General features: G+C 39.1%; 1 protein-coding gene across 1 annotated transcript in view; it reads left to right on the top strand.

Moving 5' to 3' along the window:
* The window catches only part of CNTNAP2 (contactin associated protein 2), a gene marked incomplete at both ends in the record, with an annotated part of 1,183,012 nt that overhangs the window by 639,655 nt on the left and 517,777 nt on the right, over positions 1 to 25,580 (top strand). The window contains one exon of the mRNA XM_082307127.1: positions 20,886 to 21,035. Coding sequence (XP_082163253.1) covers positions 20,886 to 21,035 — 150 coding nt within the window. The remainder of the gene's footprint in view (positions 1 to 20,885; positions 21,036 to 25,580) is intronic.

Below are 25,580 nucleotides of genomic sequence, written 5' to 3'. Positions count from 1 at the left end.
TCTTAACTGGTGCCTAGACAGAACTGTAGGAGGGGTGAACGTGAGGTGAGGGAAAAAGCAGATAACTATGATTTGGTATGAGAGCTTTGCCTTTCCACTCATTTTAGTTTAATGATAGCTCTTGTACACACATATGCTCCTTCTCTGCATTGTCTTTTATTTGGTTTGTCTGATTAATTGAATGAATGAATTCTTCAGAATATACCAAGAGTTGCTACTGAAATGGCAGGTCAGATGGTTTTGTAACATGCTGTAAGGCTAACACATGTCCAGGTCTAGCAAAACGAGGAGAGGGGCCTTCATGATAGTTGTGGCTCCTCCACAACTTAAATAGCGGGTTAGGCGATTGCAAAATCTCTCCAGCAGCCAGGTCACGCTTGTCAATTGTTAATTACTTGGAATAAAGAACACTGATTGTTATCTGCATTTAAAATGTAAAAATTCCCAAATTATTCTAGCCAGATTAAAACACCATAACTCTCGCTCGAGCTGATTTGTATTTATGCGTTGTGCTGTGAACCAATTTTTGGTGAAGGAAGGAGGAGACGGACATGTAAAGAATGCGGCAATATAAATTCTTGAGGAATCCCATTTCCTTGATCACAGCAGAGGAGAAAAAGCAAACTGGCAGTAATTTAAATATGATAATTTCTGTCATAACTTGACAGCAGATGTGAACAAGAGAGACATGAAATAGATGAAGACAGAGGAAAATTGAGAGCACAGAAGCTAGTGTATGCAGAGCTGGATAATGTCTGTTGAAGCAACGTGACTTTGCTTGGTTTCTATAAATGCTCTGCAGCTAAATTAATGTAAGTCAGATTTTTTTGGCAGGCAGTATTCTCTTTGACTTGGCTAATAAATGAACACAGGATCAAAGAAGATTTTTTCTTCCACACAGCAAGATCATTTAATCAGTTCTTCCTTAAACTGAACATACACCTTCCTACAAACACGCCCTACAAAAACAGGCTAGAGAGAGGAAGGCACTACCATATGAAGAAAGAAGGTGCTGTGGGCAATTGCAACACTTAAGTTTGCTAAATTGAGGATTCTCTGGATCCTCCTTAAGATACCTGGTATGGACTAGGAGTGTTGTACCATGGGCTATAACCGAGATACACAGACACACAGCCGCTTACAGATGTATCCTTGCACGGCACAGTTCAGTTCCTAATAAAAACCAGCGTGCTTTAATGAGGACGATTTTTAAACCCTGTTATATGAGCAAAAAGAAGCTGGGGGAGTTGACAAGTTTTGATTGTTACGCTTGTTAAGTATTATTATTTTGTAGCAAAGTGGCGGGGGAGAGCTGTAGTTATAACTAGTACTTGTTTATTAAAACATTTATCATAAGCAAATTACTGCTTCTGTCCTTAGGTCCTGGTTTAAATTCTGAACTCATGTTTCTTACAAGCAGCAAATTCTCATTTTAAAATGGTCTGTGATAAAGGCTTGGTATTTTTTCCTCCCTCTGAAAATGTAGATGTTCACATTTAAACAAGTTACCACGCGAGCTACACCTACAGAGCCTATTATGTCGATGTTTGGGAGGAAGAGAGGGGACAGATATGTCCCCAACTCTGCAGAGCGTTGATGCGTGTTATGTATGCCTACCAGTTTCCTCCTGCTCTTCCACTCCCTGCATTTCCATGGCCTGTTCCTCTCATCTCCAGGCCACGCTGGTCTTAACAGCCTGTCTTTACTGCTGCTGCCAATAGCTGTCCCTGTCAGCCAAGTGGCACCCCTGGCTGCCTGTGGAGAGGAGTTTAGGCAAGGAGCAACCAGTACAGCCTCTGGGCCCACTGTCTGATCAGCAGAGAAGACAACAGATAAAATACAATGGAAGTGGCGTCTCATGCCCTTTTCATAATTGACGTGCAATTTGAGAAAGTAATTTGAGAAATGGCCAATCGTATGAATATACGGCTACCCTGATCTCTGCAATGCTATTGATCTGGGCCTTTACTGTCAGAAATTTTCTGTGGATCATATGTGTGCTTCTAAATAATCATTTGAACCTGTTAACTGTGATTACTCATTTTCATGTGCTATGTGCTTAGTCCCGTAATGTTGCATCCTTCGAACACCTCACACTTAAACCCTTGATGAAGTTTGCCCCATTGACTGCTAAATCCCTTTGCACAATTTCTCCGGATTCGTGATAGGAAAAGCCATTGAATAAAACAAATACTAATGGCGTGAAGCTAGCTCATGGGCATAAGCCATCTGGGAAGTTCTTAAGGAGTACCACTGTAGGTGTGTATCATACTTCGTTTACAGATAAGGACATATCTCACAGAGATTTGGTTTCAACATGTTTCTGATGGCAGTTAACATTGGAACAGGCTGTAGACTTATAAGATGAGTTAACCTCCACTGAAAAATAGATTCAGAGGAAATTATTTGAACTGTATATGCTTTGCATCTTGGGCGTCTGCCTAGGCCCCAGTCAGTGGAAACCTTTTACGGACGTCAGTGGGCCTTGTGTTAGAAATACACTCTGCAGATTATTTCCTCACTGCCACGTCTTCTTATTCCTGCTTACTTTTATATACTCACGGGTAATAGTGCTGTATTTAAAGTGGAAAAAAATTTTACTATTTAAAGTGTGCTTATTTTGACCCAGTATTAATATCTGTAGTCCTGTCATTTCAGGACCATCCAGACCAAAGATTTCCAGATGACTGACTTCCCTCTATTTTTGCCTTATAATTCCTGAACTTATTTATATGATCATTTTGGAAGACACTAACATGCTTTCTTGCAAACCCTAGGCCTATAGACCATTTGTATATTTTATATACTTTATATTCCCTTACCTTTCCTTGTAGAGGCATATATATCCTGCATAGCTATCCAGTATTTGCATTGTGTTCACAACCGTTATAAATGTTTGGAAACAGACTGTAACATGCTATAATGAATTGGCCTTGTCAATCATGTTGATCGATAAATTTAATTTTTGTAAATTTTTTAATGTAATTCCAAATACCCATTCTGTGCTGGAATTTTCCCACTTAGATGCCAGATATACAAGTGCAAAACCATTCCAGCTATGAGAAATAAAATCCAGAATACTCCCAACATTGCTCTGTGATACTCAGCCTATTAAAAATTGGTATGACAGGGGCCAAGAACTGTCGCATTATTAATAAGCATCATTAATAAGCAAACCATCACTCATGCTGTTAACATGGGCTCTCGGTTTTCAACTCAGAAACTCAGTTTTACTCTTTCATTTTATATTTGAAAACTCACAAGGGAGGAAAGGTTTGAAGTTGAATTCAGACCTGCAATTTGCCTGTCAGGAGATTATCTCCTATATTCACGTTAAGGAATTGCAGATTCTTTTGACTTAGAAGTTTAATGGCTCAGGATGTTTTATTTTCCTATCAGCAGGGCTAACAGTGAATATGCTCATTCCATATGGCTGCAGTCAGGAAAAATAAGAGCGTCAGAATTCAAACTGTTATCCAGATTAAATTCTTTTTACTTTTTATGTCTTTTGAGTCAACTTCCAGATTTTCCATCAAAATGCAAGCTTCGTTGCTCTTTCTCGATGTTAGACCTGAACAGCTTTATCATAACCAACCTCATTAATTCAGCAGGAGCAACTTCCCCCAAAGCATGGCATTTCTATGGAAACCCGGAGAAAGTTCCTCCTTCTGGCTTAGAAGTGATTTTTATTTGAATGAACTGGAGATTCCTACGGCATAGTAACAGTAAGAACAAATGTAACATTACAAAGACCTAAACTACGTGAAGAGTGACTGAGCTTGATCCAAATTGTGAGCTTAACATTAGTATGTGAAGCTGAAATGGCTTTCCTGTTGCCATGTCTTAAAAGAATGAAAGCACACACTAAGGACTTTGTGTGCTTCCTGATTTTCTATGGTGCTAAGAAAATCATCAGTCCTTAGCGAATGAGTAACAATAATTACCAGCCTTCTGTAATAAATCAACATTTAATTACCAGTTTGACAGGTCACAGAAGTTTAAAAAGAAGTGGCAAATACAGAACAAGAAGGTTTATCAAGCTGCCCTTATTTTCTGTGTTGTTTAACCCAATCCTAAGCAAAGTGGCATGGAAAGTTTTTATAAACAGCTGGCTAAATTACTCTGCAATGAACAACTTAAAAAGCAACGTATAGAAAAATTTTTTTGATAAAAGTGTCACTTGAAGTTTTTGGCTTCTACCAGTACTCCTGCCAGCAAGGGAAAAGGAACAAACCACAATGAAATTTGCTTTCCATTTAACATACTTCTGAATCTCAGATGTGGCTTTATTATGTTTTTCATCAAACTAAAACAACATTAGTTACACCACCAAATTTTCAGCAATTTTTTGTTTAAATATCCATTTCCAGATGGTCTCTGTGATATGAAGGCAAGTTATGCATGAAACAACAGATTTACTATGGTAAATATGTTTGTTTACTTAGTATTTCTTTATTTACTGTGGATTTTTAGGACAATTGCTGTTGTTTATAACATTTTATTGTTGAAGTTGCTTTGTGTCAGTGATGGCAAGTGGAACGGGCAAATAAATTTACGTAAAAATAAATAGGTAGGGTTTTGAGCGTGTAATGTCCTCTGTAAGCATCAATTTTATGCAACAAAATCATGTTCGGGCTTTCAGCAGTTCAGAAGATAAATGTATGTAACATTGTCTATTGTAAAGGAATATTTTAGAGAATTTTAAAAAATGCAGTAAGTCCTCAGTAGAATTAATTTCCTATTCAAATTACTTAGCTTTTTGTTTACTAATTTTTGTAGCAACTTTTATGTGGTAGTTATGTTAAAAAGGATCCTCATTTTAGATCATAATTTGAGTTTTGGGGGTTTTTTCCTCATTTGTCACTAGAACGCCAAATATAATATGCTATTTTTCAAAAGTTACATTATTTCACAAACAGAGGCATTTCTTGCCATGCTGGCATTTCAAGAATGACAGCAGAGCAAATAGCTGTAAGGTGTGTATGTTCTATATAAGGGCTCAGACTCAAAAAGAAATAGTTTTTTTTTTTCTTTTCGTTGTTGCTTTCCGGGAGAGGACGGGTTTGTCAGCAGATCCCAAATACCTAAATGAAATTATTGATGCTCTGAATGAGAATAGACTTTCTAAGACGACTCGATCCCAACAGTCCCTCTCTGGTCTCCAGGCCACCAGCATGGGTACAGTTGTCAGCAACAACATGTATTCGTGTTACAATGAAAAAGTTACACTTAGTTGTGTTTAACTGACAATGTCACAAGGCCTTTAACAATATGTGGTGGTTTTGGCTGCGGTACAGTTAACTTGCTTCATAGAAGCTAGTATGGGGCCGTGTTTTGGATTTGTGCTGGAAACAGTGTTGACAACACAGGGATGTTTTAGTTATTGCTGAGCAGTGCTTACACAGAGTCAAGGCCTTCTCTGCTTCTCACCCCACCCCACCAGCGAGGAGGCTGGGGGGGCACAAGAAGTTGGGAGGGGACACAGCCGGGACAGCTGACCCCAGCTGGCCACAGGGCTGTTCAATACCATATGGCGTCATGCTCAGCATGTAAAGCTGGGGGAAGAAGAAGGAAGGGGGGGACGTTTGGAGTGATGGCGTTTGTCTTCCCAAGTAACTGTTAGGCATGATGGAGCCCTGCTTTCCTGGAGATGGCTGGACACCTGCCTGCCCATGGGAAGTAGTGAATGAATTCCTTGCTTTGCCTTGCTTGCACGCGTGGGTTTTGCTTTACCTATTAAACTGTCTTTATCTCAGCCCACGAGTTTTCTCACTTTTACCCTTTCGATTCTCTTCCACATCTCATGGGGGGAAGTGAGCGAGCGGCTGTGTGGTGCTTAGTTGCTGGCTGGGGTTAAACCATGACACAATAGTGAACTGAATGATTTATTACAATTCAGCTTATGAGTTCCGTAGTTCAATGATTTATCTTCATAAAATGCTACTGACAGCCTCTACTATGCATCAGAATGTTGTTAACCCAAGTAAAGTATGATGCAAAGATAATATGTTTTCATGATTTATTGACTGTGGGTCCTATAATTACTAATTATGCATATGACAGACCACCTAATGCATAAAATGCAACAGAAAATCTGCAATGAAAAATTATTATAGCAGTACAGTTCAAGTTCCTGTCAAAAAGAAATTTTACAGTGAGGAGGGAGATGAAATTTTCTCATGCTAAAAAATCTATATTTGCATTAATATATTTGCATTTTTAATAAAAGCTGCAGAAAGGAGGAAAAAAAAAAATATCTACCAGGTTTTAACATCTTTGTTTTCTGTTGTGGTCTCACTTGTGATCTGAAAAACAAAGAAATTATTAAAAGGTGAATGGACAAGAAAAAAAACTTTGGAAAAGGCATCTCAATTATTGGTAATTCCTGAAGTGGCACTTTATTCTTAAGTATCGGATGATGATGACTGAAAAACATTTAGATTAAACTGTAAATTTCCTAATCTTTGCCAGATTTAACAAAATTTCTGTCATCTTCCTTTATTTTTTTTCCTGGTGTAATTTAATTCTTTTCTTGCTTACTAGAACGAAGAAAAAATTAAATAAAATATAAAGACATTTGTGAAGTAAAAAGCAATAATCGAGTGGCTATTACAACTGTGTAGTCGGTAAAGAGCTTAAAAAAGCTTTTGAAATGTGTATTAGTACTCCACTTCACTGTAATAAACTGTTGAGCCATTAGAATCTATCATTATTCCCCCTAACAAAATACCCGAAGGAAATAGAACAGAAAACAGACTTAGTATCTATGAACACCTTTCACACTTGAGTCTGAATCTTCGGCTTGAGTGTCTTCTGTAAAAATATAAAATTAACAATAGCTGCTCTAATAACTGCTGGTCCTTCTACTCACACAAAGATCTACTGAAGTTACTGGAGCTGCATTGCAAGGCAGAAGTTTGTTCTAACCGTGGCTGTGGCATAATTATTGCCTTCAGTGATGGTGATTCCAGTTTCTCATAAAGTGAAGGTTCAGTTATTACCTCCAAGACTAAGTTACCTCCGGAGACCTTGCAAACCTGAGCCACATTCTTCCCTTATATATGTATACGCATGCAGCTTCCATTACCTGTAAGGGTAACTGCATATGTAAAGCTATTGGATGTCTTTTGGAGTATGTATGTTGTGCAATGGAGCCCTAATTACTGATCAGACCCTACCTTAAGAGATGTAATCGTTTAGGAGTATTTTTGTTTTATTAGATGCCATTTATCAAGTCCTATATTTTTATTTTATGAAGAACTAATAATTGTTTAAAATATATTTTATTAATTGCATTCCATGTGCAAACTACAAACCAGTAAGGCTTGATCTTATAGACAGATACTTTCTTATGTCATAATAGTAGTAGATGTGTTTCTTTCTCACTAGTGACTCTCAGTCTCTGTTTTACGAAGATCGGTCCCATCACACACTTAAACCTGTAAAATATGGCGAGTAGTATTGATAAATATGTTCTCTCATAATTTTTCAAAGTATTTGTATTTCTGAAAAATACATCTTTGTATATTTAAATCCAAAGCAGAAAATTCTCTTCAATGCCATAGGTAGCTATGCTTTATGCTTATGTATAGGAAGACTTCTTCAAAATAGCTGTTACGTATACTTTTTGGTAGCATAGGAGGTGATGTTAGTATGTCGCTTTGGGTTTTGACAATGATTATGTTGAGGTGAGCATTAGACATTAATGGTTGAAGGATGATACTTTGTCAGAGTTGTGATGACCACAAAGGGACAAAATAGGCACTTGATAGGTTAGAACAAGGCAATTCTATGTACAAGATAGAGAACGCAGTATTTATAATTTTCCTAGCTATGACTTTGTTGTTTTAAAATGTTTTACTCCCATCACGCATTTTTCCATTAAGCAAGGTTTTAAGGGGATTGTACTGTGAATAAAATTTAGAAGGGGGTTATAAAAATACAGTTTTTCTACTCATATATAGGGGGCGACAAATACTGAACAAAGGTCAAAGTTACAAAGCAAAAGAGGGGGGCAGGTCGGTTAAACAAATTTACTTCAAGCTCAGGAGGTATTAATTTAATGCAGGTTGATTCCCTCACTGTCAGAACAGATTCAGTAATTATGGGTGGGTACAGTATATATAAATTGAGTTGGGAGTGAATACTTTTATAATGAAATCTAGTCACAGTTGTAACTGGGAAAAGCTACTGCCTCTCCATTACAATGATTTTGATTTTCACAGAGTGGTAGGTGTGAAAGATACTGCAGCTCATCTACGCTGGCTTCCTGAAAATTTAGGGGTTTTCCATATGCTGGCCTAAATTCTCAGCTGGTATGAATGTCCGTAGGTTCAGGACTTCAGCAGAGATGTTCTGCTTAGATAATTGTTGCAGTTACCTCTCCAGTGGCATTAACCCCAGCTGAACTCCCTGTAGCTTAAGGACAAAGACATATTTGTGGGGATCTTTAATAAATATATTTTTTTTTATTTTTGAGGCACATGATTTTAAAGTTGTATTGATAGTATCACAATTTCAGTTCCCTTAATCCCTCTGTTACTAACTAGCAGGTACAGGTATGATGCACAGGTGAGGTACATATCACTGTGTTTCTCCCATGCCAGCTTTCCCAGCGTCCTACCAGTTGTATTGACAGGGCGGTTCTATTCCTGGCTCTCCGTTACTGCTGGTGGATTCAGTCTGGATTTCAAAGGTAGCATTTCTAGCACCCAGCACTATAGCAGTGCTCAGCTATGATCTCGCTGCTGTGCAGAATGATCCACCGCTGTGCGGCTGTGTTTGAAAGAGCTGCCTTTCCTCTCTCCTCAGGTGTGGGCTGGAGTCATTCCTCATTTTCTAGGAGTCTGGGGAAACTTTACTGAAATTCAGGGCTCATCTGACACTGTGGTAAGGAGCAGCAAAACAAGGCAATGTATATTTGAAGAATAGATAGTTTGATACCTTTTCAAAGGCGTAAGGTTTAGTCATTTAAACTGCACATTCCTTTTTGACAACCTCTAGTGAAAGGTGCAGATGAGAGGAAATGCTGCCATATGGAACTGGCAGGGTAACAGAGGGGCTGGAGACATTCTCAAATTTCATTACTTCTTAGAACCTCTTTTATGCTGAAAGGCTGCTTTTGTTAGATACTTCCTCCTAAATGAATGCATGAAATACGCTTTTAAAACCTAAGACAGAGTTCATGAACAGAGTCAGAGTACATGCTTTCTTGACTTCGAGGTATATCTTGCATTGTCCAAGAGCAGTCTGTGAAAGGCAATATTTAGTAAAATGCAAAGCAGTCCTTCAATGCTAGCATTTTAATTATGGTTTTATGGTTTTCTTAGAAAACCACTGCCTAAGGTCCAAATATTTTTATTGTGGTTCCCTTTGAGACAGAGTATATTTTATTATATTTTATGTGTACCTGCTACTGTGCCCTTAACAAGGAAAACAATATCTATAAAAAAAATTAGTTAATAAAGTGGATCATTTGAAGCAATCATTATATTAAGACTTTACTCTGGTTCACTAAGAACTTTATTCTTTTTTTTTTCTGTTGGCTTTCTCGTGTTGAAAAACATACACTTACTTAACACAAATGAAAAATGAATCTGTGCCAGCAAATATATGTAATTGCTGGGGCAAATTTCTTCTTCTTGGGGCAGGGAGATGCCACTTGAACTTCTCCCTTGCAGTAGGTCTAATACTCCCCAGAGTGCTATTAGTGGGGCGGTGTTTATTTCCTTAAGGCTTTCAATAGAAGAGAACAGGCTGCTTTCTTTTCAAATCAAGATCCCAGTGTCCTCAGCAAATGCTTTCAACATTTGAAACCTGGCTACATCTGCAGCAGCAAGCAGTGCAGCACAGTAGGAGTGGATCTGCAGAGCGGAACAGTTCATGCTGAGACCTGAAAGTCCATGCAATGTCATTTGCACACTTGAGACTGGAGCTTGTTAGTTTGGGCTTAGTTTCATCTGAAGGAAATACAGTCCTCAGGCATCGAGACTGATACTAATACAAAGCGAGGTCCACTATGTGGGACAATTGCAAGATTTGCTTTATACATGCACTCCAGCAACAAAGTAAAAACTAAATGTAGTTTACATGTAAACCTCTACCTCCACCTCTATAGGTGTCTGGTTCATGCACAAAACTGCCTTCTGCTGCACTGGTCTAAAGCAAGGTCTAAACTGGTCTAAAGCAAGGTTAAATCCAGCCTCAAGTCATCACCAATAGGGTCTCAGCCACACACCATGGACAGTCATTGAAAGAATAGCACCGTTTACTTCTGGCAGTGGAGTATTCCAAGTTTAAAGAATAAATTATATTTAATGTAGTTTGAGTTTAATGAAAAATAGATCATGATGAAAGAATAATTGATTGGTCATTGGTATTTGCTAGATTATGTCCACATTGAATATTTTTTTCTGGTGGGGAGTGATGGGTTTGCTTTTTCTACAGTTCATGCCTCTGCAACAGAGGCAGAGGCTCAGCTAAATCCTTGTAAAAAGTGCTGTACTGTGTTTAGAAGAAAAGCGCAATGTTTCTACTATTTATTATGTGAGGCATACGTACAATGAAGATAAAATGATAAAAAGGATTTCTGTATAATAGGATTAAGACATGAAAAGGGCTGCTATGTGAATTTCCTTTCAGAAAATCTTGTGCCTAGAGCTTTGTATATCTTCTAAACAAGAGCATAATGAAAGTGTTACAGGTGCTGATTTAAAGGTATTGCCAAATGAACAACATAAAGCTATTTTAGTGTACCACAAGTAAGGTGATAAAGCTTGATCACCTCTTCCCCCATCATATGCTTGAAGCTCTCAATCATGCATTGATGACTGCTAGAAAATGTGCATCGAAAGACCTGTTTGGATGTCTGAGACATATTTAGGCCCCAATTTGGCAGAGTACTTAAAGATGTGCACAGCTTTATACCCTTGAGTGATCTCCTACTAAAGCATGTTTTTAAATATTCTTGTTGATTCAGAGCCATCGCTAGGAAGCTTGTCTCAGGAATTTCAATATCAAAACAAAGTTACATTTGATTTTTGCTGTTGGTCAGAAAATGTCAATTTACCTTTAGTCACATGGAGTTTTTTTCTGCTTTTTGTACTGCTTTTTCTTACCAACATAACGCTCCCTACCAAGTTCTGTTTTGTTTGTAATTAAGTATTCTGTTTAAGCCAAAGTGAAAGTGTTCAAGTCGGGCACCTATGAGAAAATCTAGGGAAACAAGAATTAGTTTATGCTCCTTTTCACTGAATACTTCAGCGTTATGAAATTAAAAGTTACAGATTCACTTTCCTCCCCTGTCTGGAATATCTAGTTATTTTATTTTTATGGATTATTTATCCGGCATGAATGTGCAAAGAATAGGCACTATCTGTATCATGCTTTTGGAGGTATCTGAACTTGTTTAGTCCAAAGATAAGAAAAAGCAAAGTAGGTTGTCTTCTGTATTCTTTTCACAATTTAGCCACCTAAATAATAAATATACAATAAATGTTATAAATAATTGTAGTGATACAAAAGGGCTTAAAATTCAGAAAGGCCTCCCCCAAAAAAACTAAAGAAATATACCTAATATGGATAAATGTGACAGAATAATAGTCATAAAACAAGTACCTTTAAATTTCATTAGATGAAAAGGAAAGTTCTGGTTAGCTCACTTAAATCAAAATACTAAGATACTGAGCATATAAAAATAATAATAATTCAGTGCAGAATGGTATCTGGCAGGTGACTGTAAAAACTTATAAAATGCACTTAAAGCTTTATGATTGTAATGCTGTTTCTAAGACGTTTTATTTCTTATAATTTACAAGAAAAAAGAAGAAAAAAGAAATATAAACCTTTTTCTAAAGAAAAATCTGGAGGTTTCTTACGTGAAATGTGTATGCTGGATAAAGAGTAGTTAAATTACCAGTTTCGGTAATGATTATTGAAATTATTTGAAACCTAGTAATAGATCAGATTTTGCTTTAGCATGTTAGTGGTTTTAAGTAAAGTAAGTAAGTTGATTGTGTTCTATGTACTCTTAAAGAAGTAGATAACTGTTTTCAAGTCTAAAAGATTGTGATATATTATCTGGATATGGGCCACAATGTCAGTTAAAAAACATATAAAGCTAGATGCTGATCTGGAAAGAGTTTTGAAGAAGTTAGGAACAGTTATGCCAAGTAATGGATGTGCGGCCATACTCTGTTTCTTAGTAAAGATGAATCCTGGAGCCATTAATTGAGATGATTACCATTGAGCGTGTACAAAATCCTGTGCAATTGCAGGGCACCAGATTGCATCATTAGAGCCAACATTTTCTGACTTGACATGGACAGGAAGAGAGGAAGAGGGCAGTGGAAAAACGTGTATTTCTTCATTAGCAACAGCATGCTTTCTGCAAGCTGAAACACACATAAGAGGTTCCAATTTCCAGGTGTATATATTTTCATATCTAAGGCACAATTACACTACATTTTTTTTCCTGAGAATAAAGAATGTGAGAAGTGAGAGGAGAGGAAAAAAACTGTGCTTGAAAAGCTAAAATTGTTTCAGCAGTTACATGAGATTCTACAAGTGTCTAAGCTTAGAATTTGCAAAACATTATTTTTTCTGTCATTCAAGTGCAAACAGCCTTTCATCTGTTTTATTAGTTTTCAGTAAAAGACAAAACAAAAAAATCATTACGAGTTTGACCATTATTTGCCAGGTTTATGGTCCATTTCATTGAAATCACCAGAAGTCAAGCCTCTTACAAGAACAGGTTTGAATGTTATAAAGAATCTGCAGCATTGTAGTTGAACGTATTTGCTGTGTTTTCAGTTTACTGCACAACAGTATTAACTATGGAAATAGGAAAATTACCTACCTTTTTTGTTTGTTGGTTTTTTTTTTTTAATACATCCTATATATACAAAGCTAGAGATGTATTTAAAGCTAAATGTTCATCTTTTTCTTCTGGCATTAACTTGCAGAGAAAGTTCAGTATAAATAAAGTATCACCAATGGGCAAAATTTTGGCATGTTTCCAACTACTCACCTTAGAAAAGAACCCCAAGCTTGAACATGAGGACAAAATTTGTCATAACTGTTTTGTTTTTGTGGGAGAACAGGGTTTTCTATCATTAAAATCCCTTCAAGGACTGCATTTGCCACTGTCTTAGCTTACTGATCATCTGGATAGCTGAAAAATGAATAAAACTAAAAATGAAAAGGACTTTTCTGAATCATAAATCCTAAAACAGATTATATAGCTAGGTAGCTTATTACATAAACTATCATCTAAAATACTACCGTAGGAAGAGAGGTGGTTTTGCTTTTCCAGTTTAAAAAATACAATTAGCTAAACACAGAAAAGCACGGCTCTTGTGATTACATCCTGGTGATTTTTTTTTTATGATTGAATATTAATGGCATATATTGCTGTATATTTGAACACAGCTGAATGTTTCAAACAAAACATTGTTGGCTTGTTGTCTTATAGTCAGAAATATTGGTGCAAAATTGTTCTGAATTAGGGAGGGATGAGGCAGGAATAGCAACTACAGCACCGCCCTCAGATGAAACGTGGTGCTGGCTGGCTAAAGCGAAGGCAGTTGCAAACAAACCTCTCCCTCTGCCTTCAGCCTCAGACAGGGTGGGTCTTGCTATCGGCAGGGAAACTTTGACGGGACTTCTGGATTCCTGGATTACAGGGAATCCACGCAGTCATTGCTGAATACCCAGGAAAGCCTCCTTGTTTCTAGCATCTCTGAGGCTTGTTCACTTGTCTGCTCCCTGTTCTGCTCTGGAGTCCCCCCATCCTGAGTATTGAGGGTTTCATCTCCTAATAAAAATTTACAAGAAATTACAATATGAAGTATTTACTACAACAGTAGGAACTAAAGACCAGTATGCAGCCACATAGCCTTACATTGCTTCAGTGCTTCATGGAGTGCTAATGATACTATTCTTTCTGTTTTATTCTTAAACATTTTAACTGAGTTTTGGGTTACAGTCATATATCAAGATTACAAGGAGGTTCTGTTCCGATGTAGCAGCTGTTATGCTGTTGACTTCAGAAGAATTTTGTCCATGTATATCAGCAGACTGTATATTCTAGCACTCTTAATAGCCACTGCATGGATCAGTACCTTTTAGAGGAAGGTTTGATCTCACAAGATTAACTGTAGAAGCATTTGAGATTTTTGCTACTATAGTCTTCTTCAAGGCATAATTCGACCAGATGTTATCTTTCTAAGTTCTCCATTATGTATTAAACTTTTGTACTTTTTTGGTATTTGTTAATCTAGTCCTTCTTCCACGTCTGTGATAAGCAAAACATCTGTTTCTTCTTGTTCAATCAAAGCACCTACCTCAAGAGTCCTGCTTTTAAAATAACGTCATTTAAATAGAAAACCTAGATAGGGAGAATGCATTCATTAACATATTTAATTTGCATATGAAACCAGCTTTTCCAGAACTCAGCAGGGAATTTGTAGTGGCAGCAGTATGTGTTTCTTTTTTTTCTCCTCAACTTATATACCGGAAAGTTACAGTAAGAAAAAAAGAATGGAAATAAATATATGTATCAGATCAGATGAGGCAGACTAAACTGCAGTGAGAACTCATCGTTGTGTGTTTGGGATGTTGTCCTTTCTAAACTTTCCAGCTGAAAATTCTTTTAATAGAAAGAGCCATATTCTACTCCTATCATTAAGTCTTGGTTTACAGAAAGATCTCAGTTAAATTTGACTCTTTTTAAGTCCAAGCAGAAATAATCCCTCAATATACATGACGCATGTAATAAAATATTACAATAAAAACAGGTCATGGAGCTCTACAAACTTATCCCCTATGGGAGAATATACCATGTATCCCAATAACAATTTAAGTCCCTGGAACAGGGCATTATCACGTTAAGAAAGGAGGGTTGACACTACCGCCTCTAAAACACATGTAAATAAAAAGCAGATAAAAGCAGTGGCAGAGATAAAAGGTGCTCTTAGATACACCACTGGGGAGCACGATTTTGTAAAGACAATAGTGAGTACTTGCTGAGTGCTAGTGAGCAGTCCTCATTAGCATTCATAAGTAAACTCCATGGAAAAATGTAGCAGTAAAAAGTTTTCTAAGCAAACGTAAAATTGCACTTGAATTTTTGTGGGAACTTTGAGCCAGAACAGTTGGACTGTAACTGTCATACCATAAAGCTCCATAAGGATGGTAAGAAGAAGACAGCCTTAACTCATGATCATTTTGTAGTCAATACAGGGAAGAGTTCAGAAAGCAGAAGCAGTGTGATCTTTCAGGAACTGACCAGAACGATGCCAATGTGTAGGGGCAAATATTTTTAATGCAGGCAAAATACCACTGTTCTCCAATCATGCCTCTAGCAAGCAGCTTACAGACAGCAATGTGTCCCCTTAGGATATTTTGCTAAATGCTGAGCACGCAGAGAGAAGGCATGGAAATAGTATTTGCTGGAAACCTGCAGCTCTCCTCATGCTCTCATTTCTGTTCGGTCTGCTCAGCAGATCCACCTGCTCCGTTGATCCACCTTTCCTCCACGGGCTTCTTGCCTTGAGTCATTGCAGCGTTCAGTTTTTCAGTGTGGTGCTAGTGAGCTTGAGGTGTTTTCCCTTCACTGGACGCTGGGAGAGCATACCACAGATACGAGCTGGAAGTAACTGTGCACTTCTTAGACTAGCATATGGCACACCATTTTCACTTGTTAATTCAGCAGATAGCATCACCTGTTTCTGTGCTTTAAGAAAGAATGTTCTGGGACTTTCCAAGATGCGCAGAAATCCATGTTGAGTTGGACAAAAAATTCTGCCTGCCCGCCCCCCCCCCCAAAAAAGTGTGGAGCGACGCCAATTCACAAACCAGTTGTGATGGAAATGATGGCTTGCCTTTTTTTTTTTTTTTTTTTTTTTTCTCCGTATGTAGGCTATTTGTTCAGGGAGAAGCTGAGCTGAGTTAATGTCTCTCTTTTTTTACATCTCACGCTTCCTAAAAGAGGAAGGTGAATTCTCTGGTAAAGATTAGTCAGGGAGTAAAGCATGCAGCAGTAAATAGCTAAACAGTCTCTGAGGTATGAGATTGTCTCTTTAGCCTGCATACATGGTTCCAGTCCCTGTTCTACTGTTATTTAAAAATGCGTCATACAAGAACAACACGGGTATTGCGAGACTAATTTATTTGGTGTGTACAGAGCAGACTGAAGTATGCAGTCAAAGAAATACAGACTAAAATAACTCAAGTATTTTGTATCTCCTGCAATATTCAGTTTAAAACACTTTTCTCATTAGTACCATCAGTTAATTCTTTTACGAAAGAATAGAGAATCATAGAATCATTTAGGTTAGAAAAGACCTTTAAGATCAAGTCCAACCGTTAACCTATCACTGCCAAGTCCACCACTAAACCATGTCCTCAAGCACCACGTCTACACGTCTTTTAAATACCTCCAGGGATGGGGACTCAACCACTTCCCTGGGCAGCCTGTTCCAGTGCCTCACTACCCTTTCAGTGAAGAAATTTTTCCCAGTATCCAACCTAAACTTCCCCTGGCGCAGCTTCAGGCCGTTTCCTCTTGTCCTGTCACTCGTTACTAGGGAGAAGAGACCGACCCCCACCTCGCTACAGCCTCCTTTCAGGGAGTTGTAGAGAGCAATAAGGTCTCCCCTCAGCCTCCTCTTCTCCATGCTGAACAACCCCAGCTCCCTCAGCCGCTCCTCCTAAGACTTGTGCTCCAGACCCTTCACCAGCTTCGTTGCCCTTCTCTGGACACGCTCCAGCACCTCAATGTCCTTCTTGCAGTGAGGGGCCCAAAACTGAACACAGGACTCGAGGTGCGGCCTCAGCAGTGCCCAGTACAGGGGCACTCTCACCTCCCTGTTCCTGCTGGCCACACTATTCCTGATACAAGCCAGGATGCCATTGGCCCTCTTCGCCACCTGGGCACACTGCTGGCTCATGTTCAGGCAGCTGTCAACCAACACCCCCAGGTCCTTTTCTGCCAGGCAGCTCTCCAGCCACTCCTCCCCCAGCCTGTAGCGTTGCATGGGGTTGTTGTGACCCAAGTGCAGGACCCGGCACTGAGCCTTGTTGAACCTCATACAGTTGGCCCCAGCCCATTGATCCAGCCTGTCCAGGTCCCTCTGCAGGGCCTTCCCACCCTCCAGCAGATCGACACTCCCACCCAGCTTGGTGTCATCTGCAAACTTACTGAGGGTGCACTCGATCCCCTCATCCAGATCATCAGTGAAGATGTTGAACAGGACTGGCCCCAGCACTGAGCCCTGGGGAACACCACTCGTGACCGGCCGCCAACTGGATGTGACTCCATTCACCACCACGCTCTGGGCTCGGCCGTCCAGCCAGTTTTTTACCCAGCGCAGAGTGCACCCATCCAAGCCGTGAGCAGCCAGCTTCTCCAGGAGAATGCTGTGGGAGACAGTGTCAAAGGCCTTACTAAAGTCCAGGCAGACAACATCCACAGCCTTCCCCTCATCCACTCAGCAAGTCACCTTGTCATAGAAGGAGACCAGGTTAGTCAAACAGGACCTGCCTTTCATAAACCCATGCTGGCTGAGCCTGATCCTCCAGTTGTCCTGTACGTGCCGCGTAATGGCACTCAAGATGATCTGATCCATGACCTTCCCTGACACCGAGGTCAGGCTGACAGGCCTGTAGTTCCCCGGATCCTCCTTCCGACCCTTCTTGTAGAGGGGCGTCACATTTCCTAACTTCCAGTCAGCTGGGACCTCCCCGGTTGACCAGGACTGCTGATAAATGATGGAGAGTGGCTTGGTGAGCTCCTCTGCCAGCTCCCTCAGGGTCCTCGGGTGGATCCCAGCACTTGTGTGTGTCAATATCTTCAAGAGGTGAGGATGGCAAACTAAGGCTTATAAGAAATACAGGTGAACTTCCAATTTCATGACATAATCATCTGTCTGTAGCTCCATCAGTTGTGGTGGGTTGACCTTGGCCAGGGGGCAGACACCCACCCAACCACTCTGTCAGTCCCCCTCTTCAGTGGGAGAAGGGGAGAAAATAAGATTGAGAAGCTCACAGAGCACAATAAAGACAGGGACATCACGTACCAATTACATTTGCAAGCAAAACAGACTTGACTTGGGGAAAATTAATTTAATTTATTGCAAATTAAAATAAGTTTAGGTAGGGAGAAACAAAGTAAATCATTAAAACACCACTTTTCCTCCTTTCTCTCCCAAGCTCAGCTACAATTCCTCACTCCCAACTCCGAAACCTCCCACTCCCCAGCAGCCCGGGCGGATGCAGGGGTGGGAACGGTCAGCCCACACCCGCTCCCCGCTGCCGCTCCGGCCCTCTCACGCTGTTCCCCGGCCCCCGCGCGGGCTCCCCGCAGGCCGCAGCTCCCTCGGGAGGCCTCCGCCCGCTCCGGCCGGGCGCCAGGGGAACCTCTGCGGGGGGGGGGGGGCGGCGGGAGCCCCCCCTCCCCCCCTCCCGCTCTCCCCTCGGGGCTGGCAGCGCTGCTCCTCGCACCTTTGCCCGCTCCCCTCGCCGCCGGGCAGCGCTTTGCCCTTCCTCAGCTGCGCTCCCCCCGAGGCCCCGCCCGTGGCCGAGGGGCTCGGCTGTGCCCTGCGCTGGGGCCGCCGGAGCCGGCTGGAACCGGCTGTGGCCGGCGCGGGGCAGCCCCGGCCTCACCTCCCCTCACAGGGACCGCAGAGGCAGCGGATCCCCGTGCCGGTATCGGGGCAGCTGCTCCAGGTAAAGTTTTCTGCGTTTGTTTATATCTAATTCTGTTTAAATTGCTAGAAGGTTTTGTCTGTTTGGTGAATGTTGTCAAAAAAATGTATCAAAGCACGAGTAGCAGTGGCCTTGAAAATTACTACTGTGAAAGCTTAAAGAGAGAGACATTTGCCATATAAATACATCAGACGCCACTGCGAATTCAGTCCAGGAGCAAGAGAAAAGCAGTGACGGTTCGATGCTCGTGGGACGTGGACATGTTTGGAAGAACCCCCTGGAGGTGTAACATCATTTCCCTAGTCGCAGTTTGTCAAGGTGCAAAAGCTTATCTTTTGATATAATACAAATGGTGGTGCAAGGTAGGCTGACACTTTCTTGCCTCATGTCCTGGTTTTTGGTTTCTGCAGTATCCCCCTTTCCAGAAAGTGCTTTAGAGGTACGTCCCTCTGGACTCACTGACAAACAGCTCATGCCGCCATTTTCGTCCCTCGTGTTTTAATGCCAAGTTTTAATTTTGTCCAGAAGTCTGTAATCGTTGTTACTCAGTTCAAGGCAATACTGCATACCTCGATAAAAAAATGAAATGGATTTTTTTAATGTTAGGTTGTCTCAAGCTGGAAAATTGGGATTTTAAGTATGTTCTGATAAACTTCAGTTGTAGTAACACACGCTGGAACAGTTTTGGTTTGGAACTCTATAAAAAGGTGTATCTTCTTTTCCTTTCTGAGTTTATTATCACAGAAATTAATTTTGTCTGGGTTACAATTATGTTTTTTTCTGTTTCTTCTTTGTCAGATGTCATGAAAATGAAAAAAGAGCTTACAAACATAAAGAAAACTTTTCTGGAGTTTAGTATGTTAGGTCTTCCATCTGTTATTACACTAGGTTGAACAAGCTTGGGTAGAAACATTTCTGAGTGATACCTTTTTAAGAAAGAGGTTTCTGCCACTTATATTCACACTAACGAACATTCCAAGAATATTCCAAGGTATAACACTCCTTGTTACTTCAAGACTTGATCTTGTATCTTAAACAAACATGTAGAAGCAGTGGGAAAAAAAATATTCGTTAAATATTTAGGTATATCTGTCTGCCGTGAATGTTATTCCTTGTTCATAGAAGATAACATTCTTTCAAATATTTTGAAAGTTTATCTTCCATTATACTTCTGCTGATATTGTGCATCCCACTTAATTTTTAGAAACAGCTTATTGCATTGCGTTGTGGCTTACTTTGGCAAAAGCCGTTTTGCTAAGGTGACCTAGCACCTTTATCTAGGTGGAGAAAACGTCACTTGCAAGAGGTGCTATAATTTGGAATTTGCTTTTACTAGAGTGTTTGCTACTTAAGTTGCTGACCCAACATAACCTGCCTGCACGGTGATGACCAGAATAAACCACTACTCTGTCGCAGTTCCTCACTGGCAGGTTAACATGCCAGACACACTGGCTTCCTGCCAGCTGCTGGAGACAATGTAAGAAGGATATAAATTCTGTTTTTTTAAAGATCTGAATGAATGAACAGATCCATCTGCTTCAACTGCTGTCAGTATTGGGAGGATGGTGCTCCCCTAAGATTGCAGGTTTTGGCAGCCATTTGCTGGTTTTGCAGTGTCTTTGTGATAATGTCTTCATCATCTGTGACTAGCCCCACATCCCAATGACAGGATTAGCTGTGCACTCACCTTCCACGTGAGCCTTTCCCCCTCCTATTTTTTCTTCCTCTTTTCTTGGAAATATCTAGCTTTTGATAAAGGCAGCAATCACAAACATAATATGCCCTTTGGGCTTGTTACTCACTGTAGTTAATGGATTAATCAATATCTTTTCCTTTCGAACTTGATCATAGAAACAATTAAGAGGTATTCTTTATTAGTATGATGTAGAATATGGCCTTTTGATGGGAAAGGTGAGTGATAACATCTGTAATTTATACAGTTATATCTCACAGCATGGACACTTCAGTAGTTCCAAGACTTGTATTTATGATATAATGTTATTTTTTTGGTAATAGTTACTTTAATAACAATGCCTTGTTATCACACTAAAATGATTTCATTTCTGCAATAGCTTTCATTAAACGTTACATAATGAGCCTGGGAGAGAGACACACAAAACACTTAAAGATAATGAGTATTGGACTAAGTAAAATGTTCCAATGTCTTTTGTTCTTCATAGGCTCTGGTCTCAATGACGGGCAGTGGCATGAAGTCCGATTTCTAGCTAAGGAAAATTTTGCGGTCCTCACCATTGATGGCGATGAAGCTTCAGCTGTTCGAACAAACAGCCCTCTACAAGTTAAGACTGGAGAGAAATACTTCTTTGGAGGTAAAAAAAAAAAAAAAAACAAAACAAATATCTGCTTAAAGTGCTGTTGTCTTTTAATCTACATAATAGGCGGAATAAAGCTCAGGATGTAATTCATTCATGTAGATCTTAGTATGGCTAAAATGGTTGGGTGCTGCTCATCAAAAAGCAAGATACTAAATTTCACTTTTAAGAATCTTTTTACACCTTGTGATCCTTGTAAAAGAAACTCTGAGAAGTTCTGTTCAAGAGTCCATCTAGCTTGGAATGATTTCTGAGATCTTCTATGAACATTTTAGAGACCATTCTCTGAAAAGGGAACCTTCCATTAGTAGTTTAATTAAATGGCACTGAGAAGAGAGGTAAACTTACCTTTTCAAGTTTGGAATCATGAAGACAAAATATCATTGTTCAGGACGGTTCTTAGCCATTTGCTCATTTCTTTAAGAGCTGTCATCATTGTGGGTAATTAAGAAGCTCTCATAAATTGAAGCCTTAGATTGGTCAGTATTTCTGTCTATTGACAGTCCATATCCTAAAAAGAGTTATTGCAAATTGTAGCTTGAATGTTTATTCCTCTTGCTCTTCTATGTTAGCATTTATGAAAGTCAAAAAAGCCCATCAAAACTCTTGGATTTTTTAAATATATGTTTCAATTTGTATATTAAAAAGCCTATTCAGTATGCTAGAAATATTTTCGATACACTACTATCTTACAGGGGAAGGTCATTAAGTTTTTTTTAACTCAAGCGTAAGTATTATTTTTCATACTGCTAGACAGGTTTCTCTAAAAACATCCAATTCAGCAATGACCTGCAGTCTTTGTTCAAGCAGAATTCTCAGCGAGCTCAAATGCCGAGATCAAAAAAGAGTTGTAAGTTGTACTTTTGAAGTGTCCCACATGTGTGAAGTTGCACATGAAAGCTTCAGTCAGAGAACACAAATTTTAAAAGTAGAATTTATCAGTGTTGAAAAATTATTTTTTTCCAAACTTACAAGGTGCATATCTAATCAAAATAAAATATAAATGTGATACTACAAATAGTCATAACATTACCCAAGTGATAGAAAAGTTAGTGGCATATGAAGTACCCTAAACAGAAAGGGAAAAAATCTTTTCAAGGTTATTCTCATTTCATTATCTCCTATCAGTGGAACCATTAAAAATACATACGGAAATTAGTGTTTAAATAATGTTACAAAACTAATATATAGTTAATTAGAAATAGATTCTAATCCTGCAGATACTGATGACACACACTTCCAGGGAACATTGTAGCAATGATGATAACACAGTCTAAGACAAATATTACCAAATTAAAGTTTATCTGTCAGAAGAGTTAAACTTCCTGTTGCTGCAACATGCATCTCTTCCAATATCCTCAATTCAGCTAATATCCTGAATAGGTTTTTTTAGCATATTGCCTCAAATAAGAGTTCTAGCATAGCCAGTTGCCACGTGCCAAAGCCTTAGAATTATTTTGTCATCAAAACATACTACCTTGAATTTGTCAGAACAGTCTGAGACATTCTCATTAAATGAAGTTATTAAGGACACATAGGAGAAAATGAAAAGAAATGCCATACATAATACATCCAGTGTTAGATTCTGTTAATTTTCATAGGCAAAATCCCCAGACCATTATTACATTTTTGGAGAGAGATTGATTTCTTCTGAAATGTCTTTTGTCTCTGACTCTATGGTTGTGAGGGATATATTGTCTGGTTTCTCCAGGTAGTTTTTATACCCTTTGTCAGTCAAAATACAGGTTGATTTGTTGTCACTTCAGTTGGATTCTGAAATCTGCTTGACTTCTGATTGTTGACCTGTATTTTATAATTCCAGCATCCTTCCGTAAAAAAAGTGTGCATGTAGATATTGTTCTAGTGGGATATGAAAGTCAATCATGAATTCCCTGAAGTGTCATTCCCACATCTGTTCACCCAAATACATGGGCCCTTTGCATAAGCTATGGTTTGTTTTTTTTTTTCCTTATTATCTTTTATGACCTGAAAGGTCTTCTAAAGTTATATTAAAAGAATAGCAGTGTCCTAACCTTCATGTTGAATTTTGTTTCAAAATAAGAAGTCTGCATTTGCAACACTATACTTTTGCATTTTAACTGTTACAAGCTGTGAATCTGAGGAAGCTTTATTTCTGACTTGGATCTGAGGAACTCATTTATTTTAGAATGCTCCCACATGAATATTGCTCTGTATAGATGTTAGTTATTTTGCTATATATATCTGTTAATTAGAGACTACTTGCAACTTAAAGCCAGTCTTTTGGATGCATGTTAGGAACCTAATCTTTATCACGATCTACATCTTCTGAGGGAAAGGTATTTGTGTTCTGTTCCCTCTATATGGATGTGTTCCTCCTTATTTTTCTTTATAAGTGTTCCAAGTTATGGCTGCTAATAAATAGTATTTGCAAGAAGAGGATGTAGAGGTGAGAATAGTAGGGAACTTCAAACGTTTGCACCACTTGGTGACTGTCATCAAAGATGTTTTCATTAGTTTCATTAGGAGTAAGTTCAGATAAGTGTCAAATACTTTTTTTCTGCAAATATGCGTAATTGGTTAGGAAAGGGACAACTGCCTCTTGAATTCAGAGGATAGTATGTTTTTTTGCAAACTGCTAGATGGCTAGCAGAAAGAATTATCAGTTCTCTGGTGATGATAAATTTTAAATGTGAAAAGTAATCCAGTAGATTTCTTTGCTGGAGATCTTAAATTATCAGTTTTAAAGACAGTAACGTTATGATATTCATCCCATCCCACTGCTGTATTGCTTGATCTTACAAAATACTGAGAAAGCTCAATCTGTTGAATTTGTGTTTGGAGAGCTTCTACGGTATTTCCGGAAGGCTCTGAACACATATACTCTTCTGATTTAAATTTTCCTATTTCATCTTTGAAAGAGATACCACATGTATGCAAATGTTTTGTTCTCCAAACTTTTCCTTTCCTTGATTTAAAAATAAGCGTGTCTCTTTATATTCTGGTCTCCTGGTGTCGATATAGCAAATATATACTATAGGCAATGGTGGTGTCTTTCCTGAAGAAAAGATTTAAAGGTTGCATTTCAGCACTGCAGTACAATATTTTCTCAAAAATATATTGAAGAATTTAAAGAGAAAAGTAATTACAATAAAATGGGTACTGCCTCAAAACTAGGCAGACACTAGATTAGACCTTTTCCATGAAAATAACTACAGCTTTTACTGTAAGAGAAGTACCACATATTTGAATGTGAATTTGTGAGACAGTGTCTATTTTTCAGAAAAATGATCATTTTCATATATTGTTGTCATACCTTTTGCACTGGCAATATCCCATAATATTAGTTTTATAATAAAATAGTCAATCTGTCAAAATTGGGAATAGATTAAAGATGGAGTGGGCAAGGAGAACATTACTATGCCAAATGTAATGATAAAACATTCCAGACAAATCGGAAATATTAAGCTGACTTTTACACAGATAGTCGCAGCACTGTCTGAAAAAGACCTTAATTTTACTCATAGTATTTTGATTAGAACTTGATTATGACTCAGTCCAGTATAACTACATAAATAATAGGGGGAAGGCAGAGACATAGGGTGATTGTGGGTTTACTCCTGGCATCAGAAATTTTGGCACAGGCAGGAACAAGCCTGTGAGTCGGAATGCCCCCTCCCTCTGTGCATGGAAATGGGTACGGCAAGGGCCAGTTGAACACTGTGGAGACACGGAAGGCGCTAACAAAAGAATAGCTTGTTTGAGCACCAAGTGGTCTACTGGGCCTGGATAGTCAACCTCCCTGTCTAGTAGCAGCCTCCAGCTACCATTTTGAGAAAGTTGGCCTTTTAGAGAAGCCAGACCTGACTGACACTCTCTCAGCTTCCCTCAAAACTAGTTCCTAAATGTCTTCTGGTTATTCCTTAGTTTATTCATTCATTTGAATAGAAATGCTCGTCATTGACACCAGACCCAGATTTGTACAGTATGTACAGCAATATTTGAATAAAGGAGATGTGGAAATCAGAATCTTTTGTTACTTCTGCTCATAGAACTAACTTTTGTAGTTTTGAAAAATCATAAGTAAATCATAAATCATAAGAGGATTCTTTATTTCTGTCGGACAATAAATCATGTTCATAGTCTCCCCCCCCCCCCCCGCCTTTGTGCCTCTCCTGTGCAGTCTCCCAGCACTACTAAGACCCTCCCAAGGGACAGACAGCAGTGACATTTTATTCAAGCCTAAGAGTTAGGGGAAGGTGTGTTTAAGATCAGGCATTTCTGTAGATTGTGTGAACGTTTGCTGATGTATGTGGGAGGGTGGGTGCTAATTGCCTATTACCCTTCTGTATAACTATTCTTCCCTCCCCACTGGTTTTATTTTCCTTCTCTTTCTTGTCTTGAATTTGTGTTTTTGGAAAGAAGTGAACTTCCTTTCCCTTCTAAGCTCTAGAGAATGATGTTTCTTTGTTGTTTCCAATTATCTGCATAAAACAAAAAAGCAGAACAGAGAAAGTGAATCACAGAGTGAAAATGAGTCCATTAACCTCATTTGCACTGCTG

The sequence above is a fragment of the Platalea leucorodia genome (genome assembly GCF_965183815.1).
Source record: "Platalea leucorodia genome assembly, chromosome: 1".
Taxonomy (NCBI): Eukaryota; Metazoa; Chordata; class Aves; order Pelecaniformes; family Threskiornithidae; genus Platalea; species Platalea leucorodia.
This window is presented reverse-complemented; position numbering and strand designations above follow the sequence as displayed.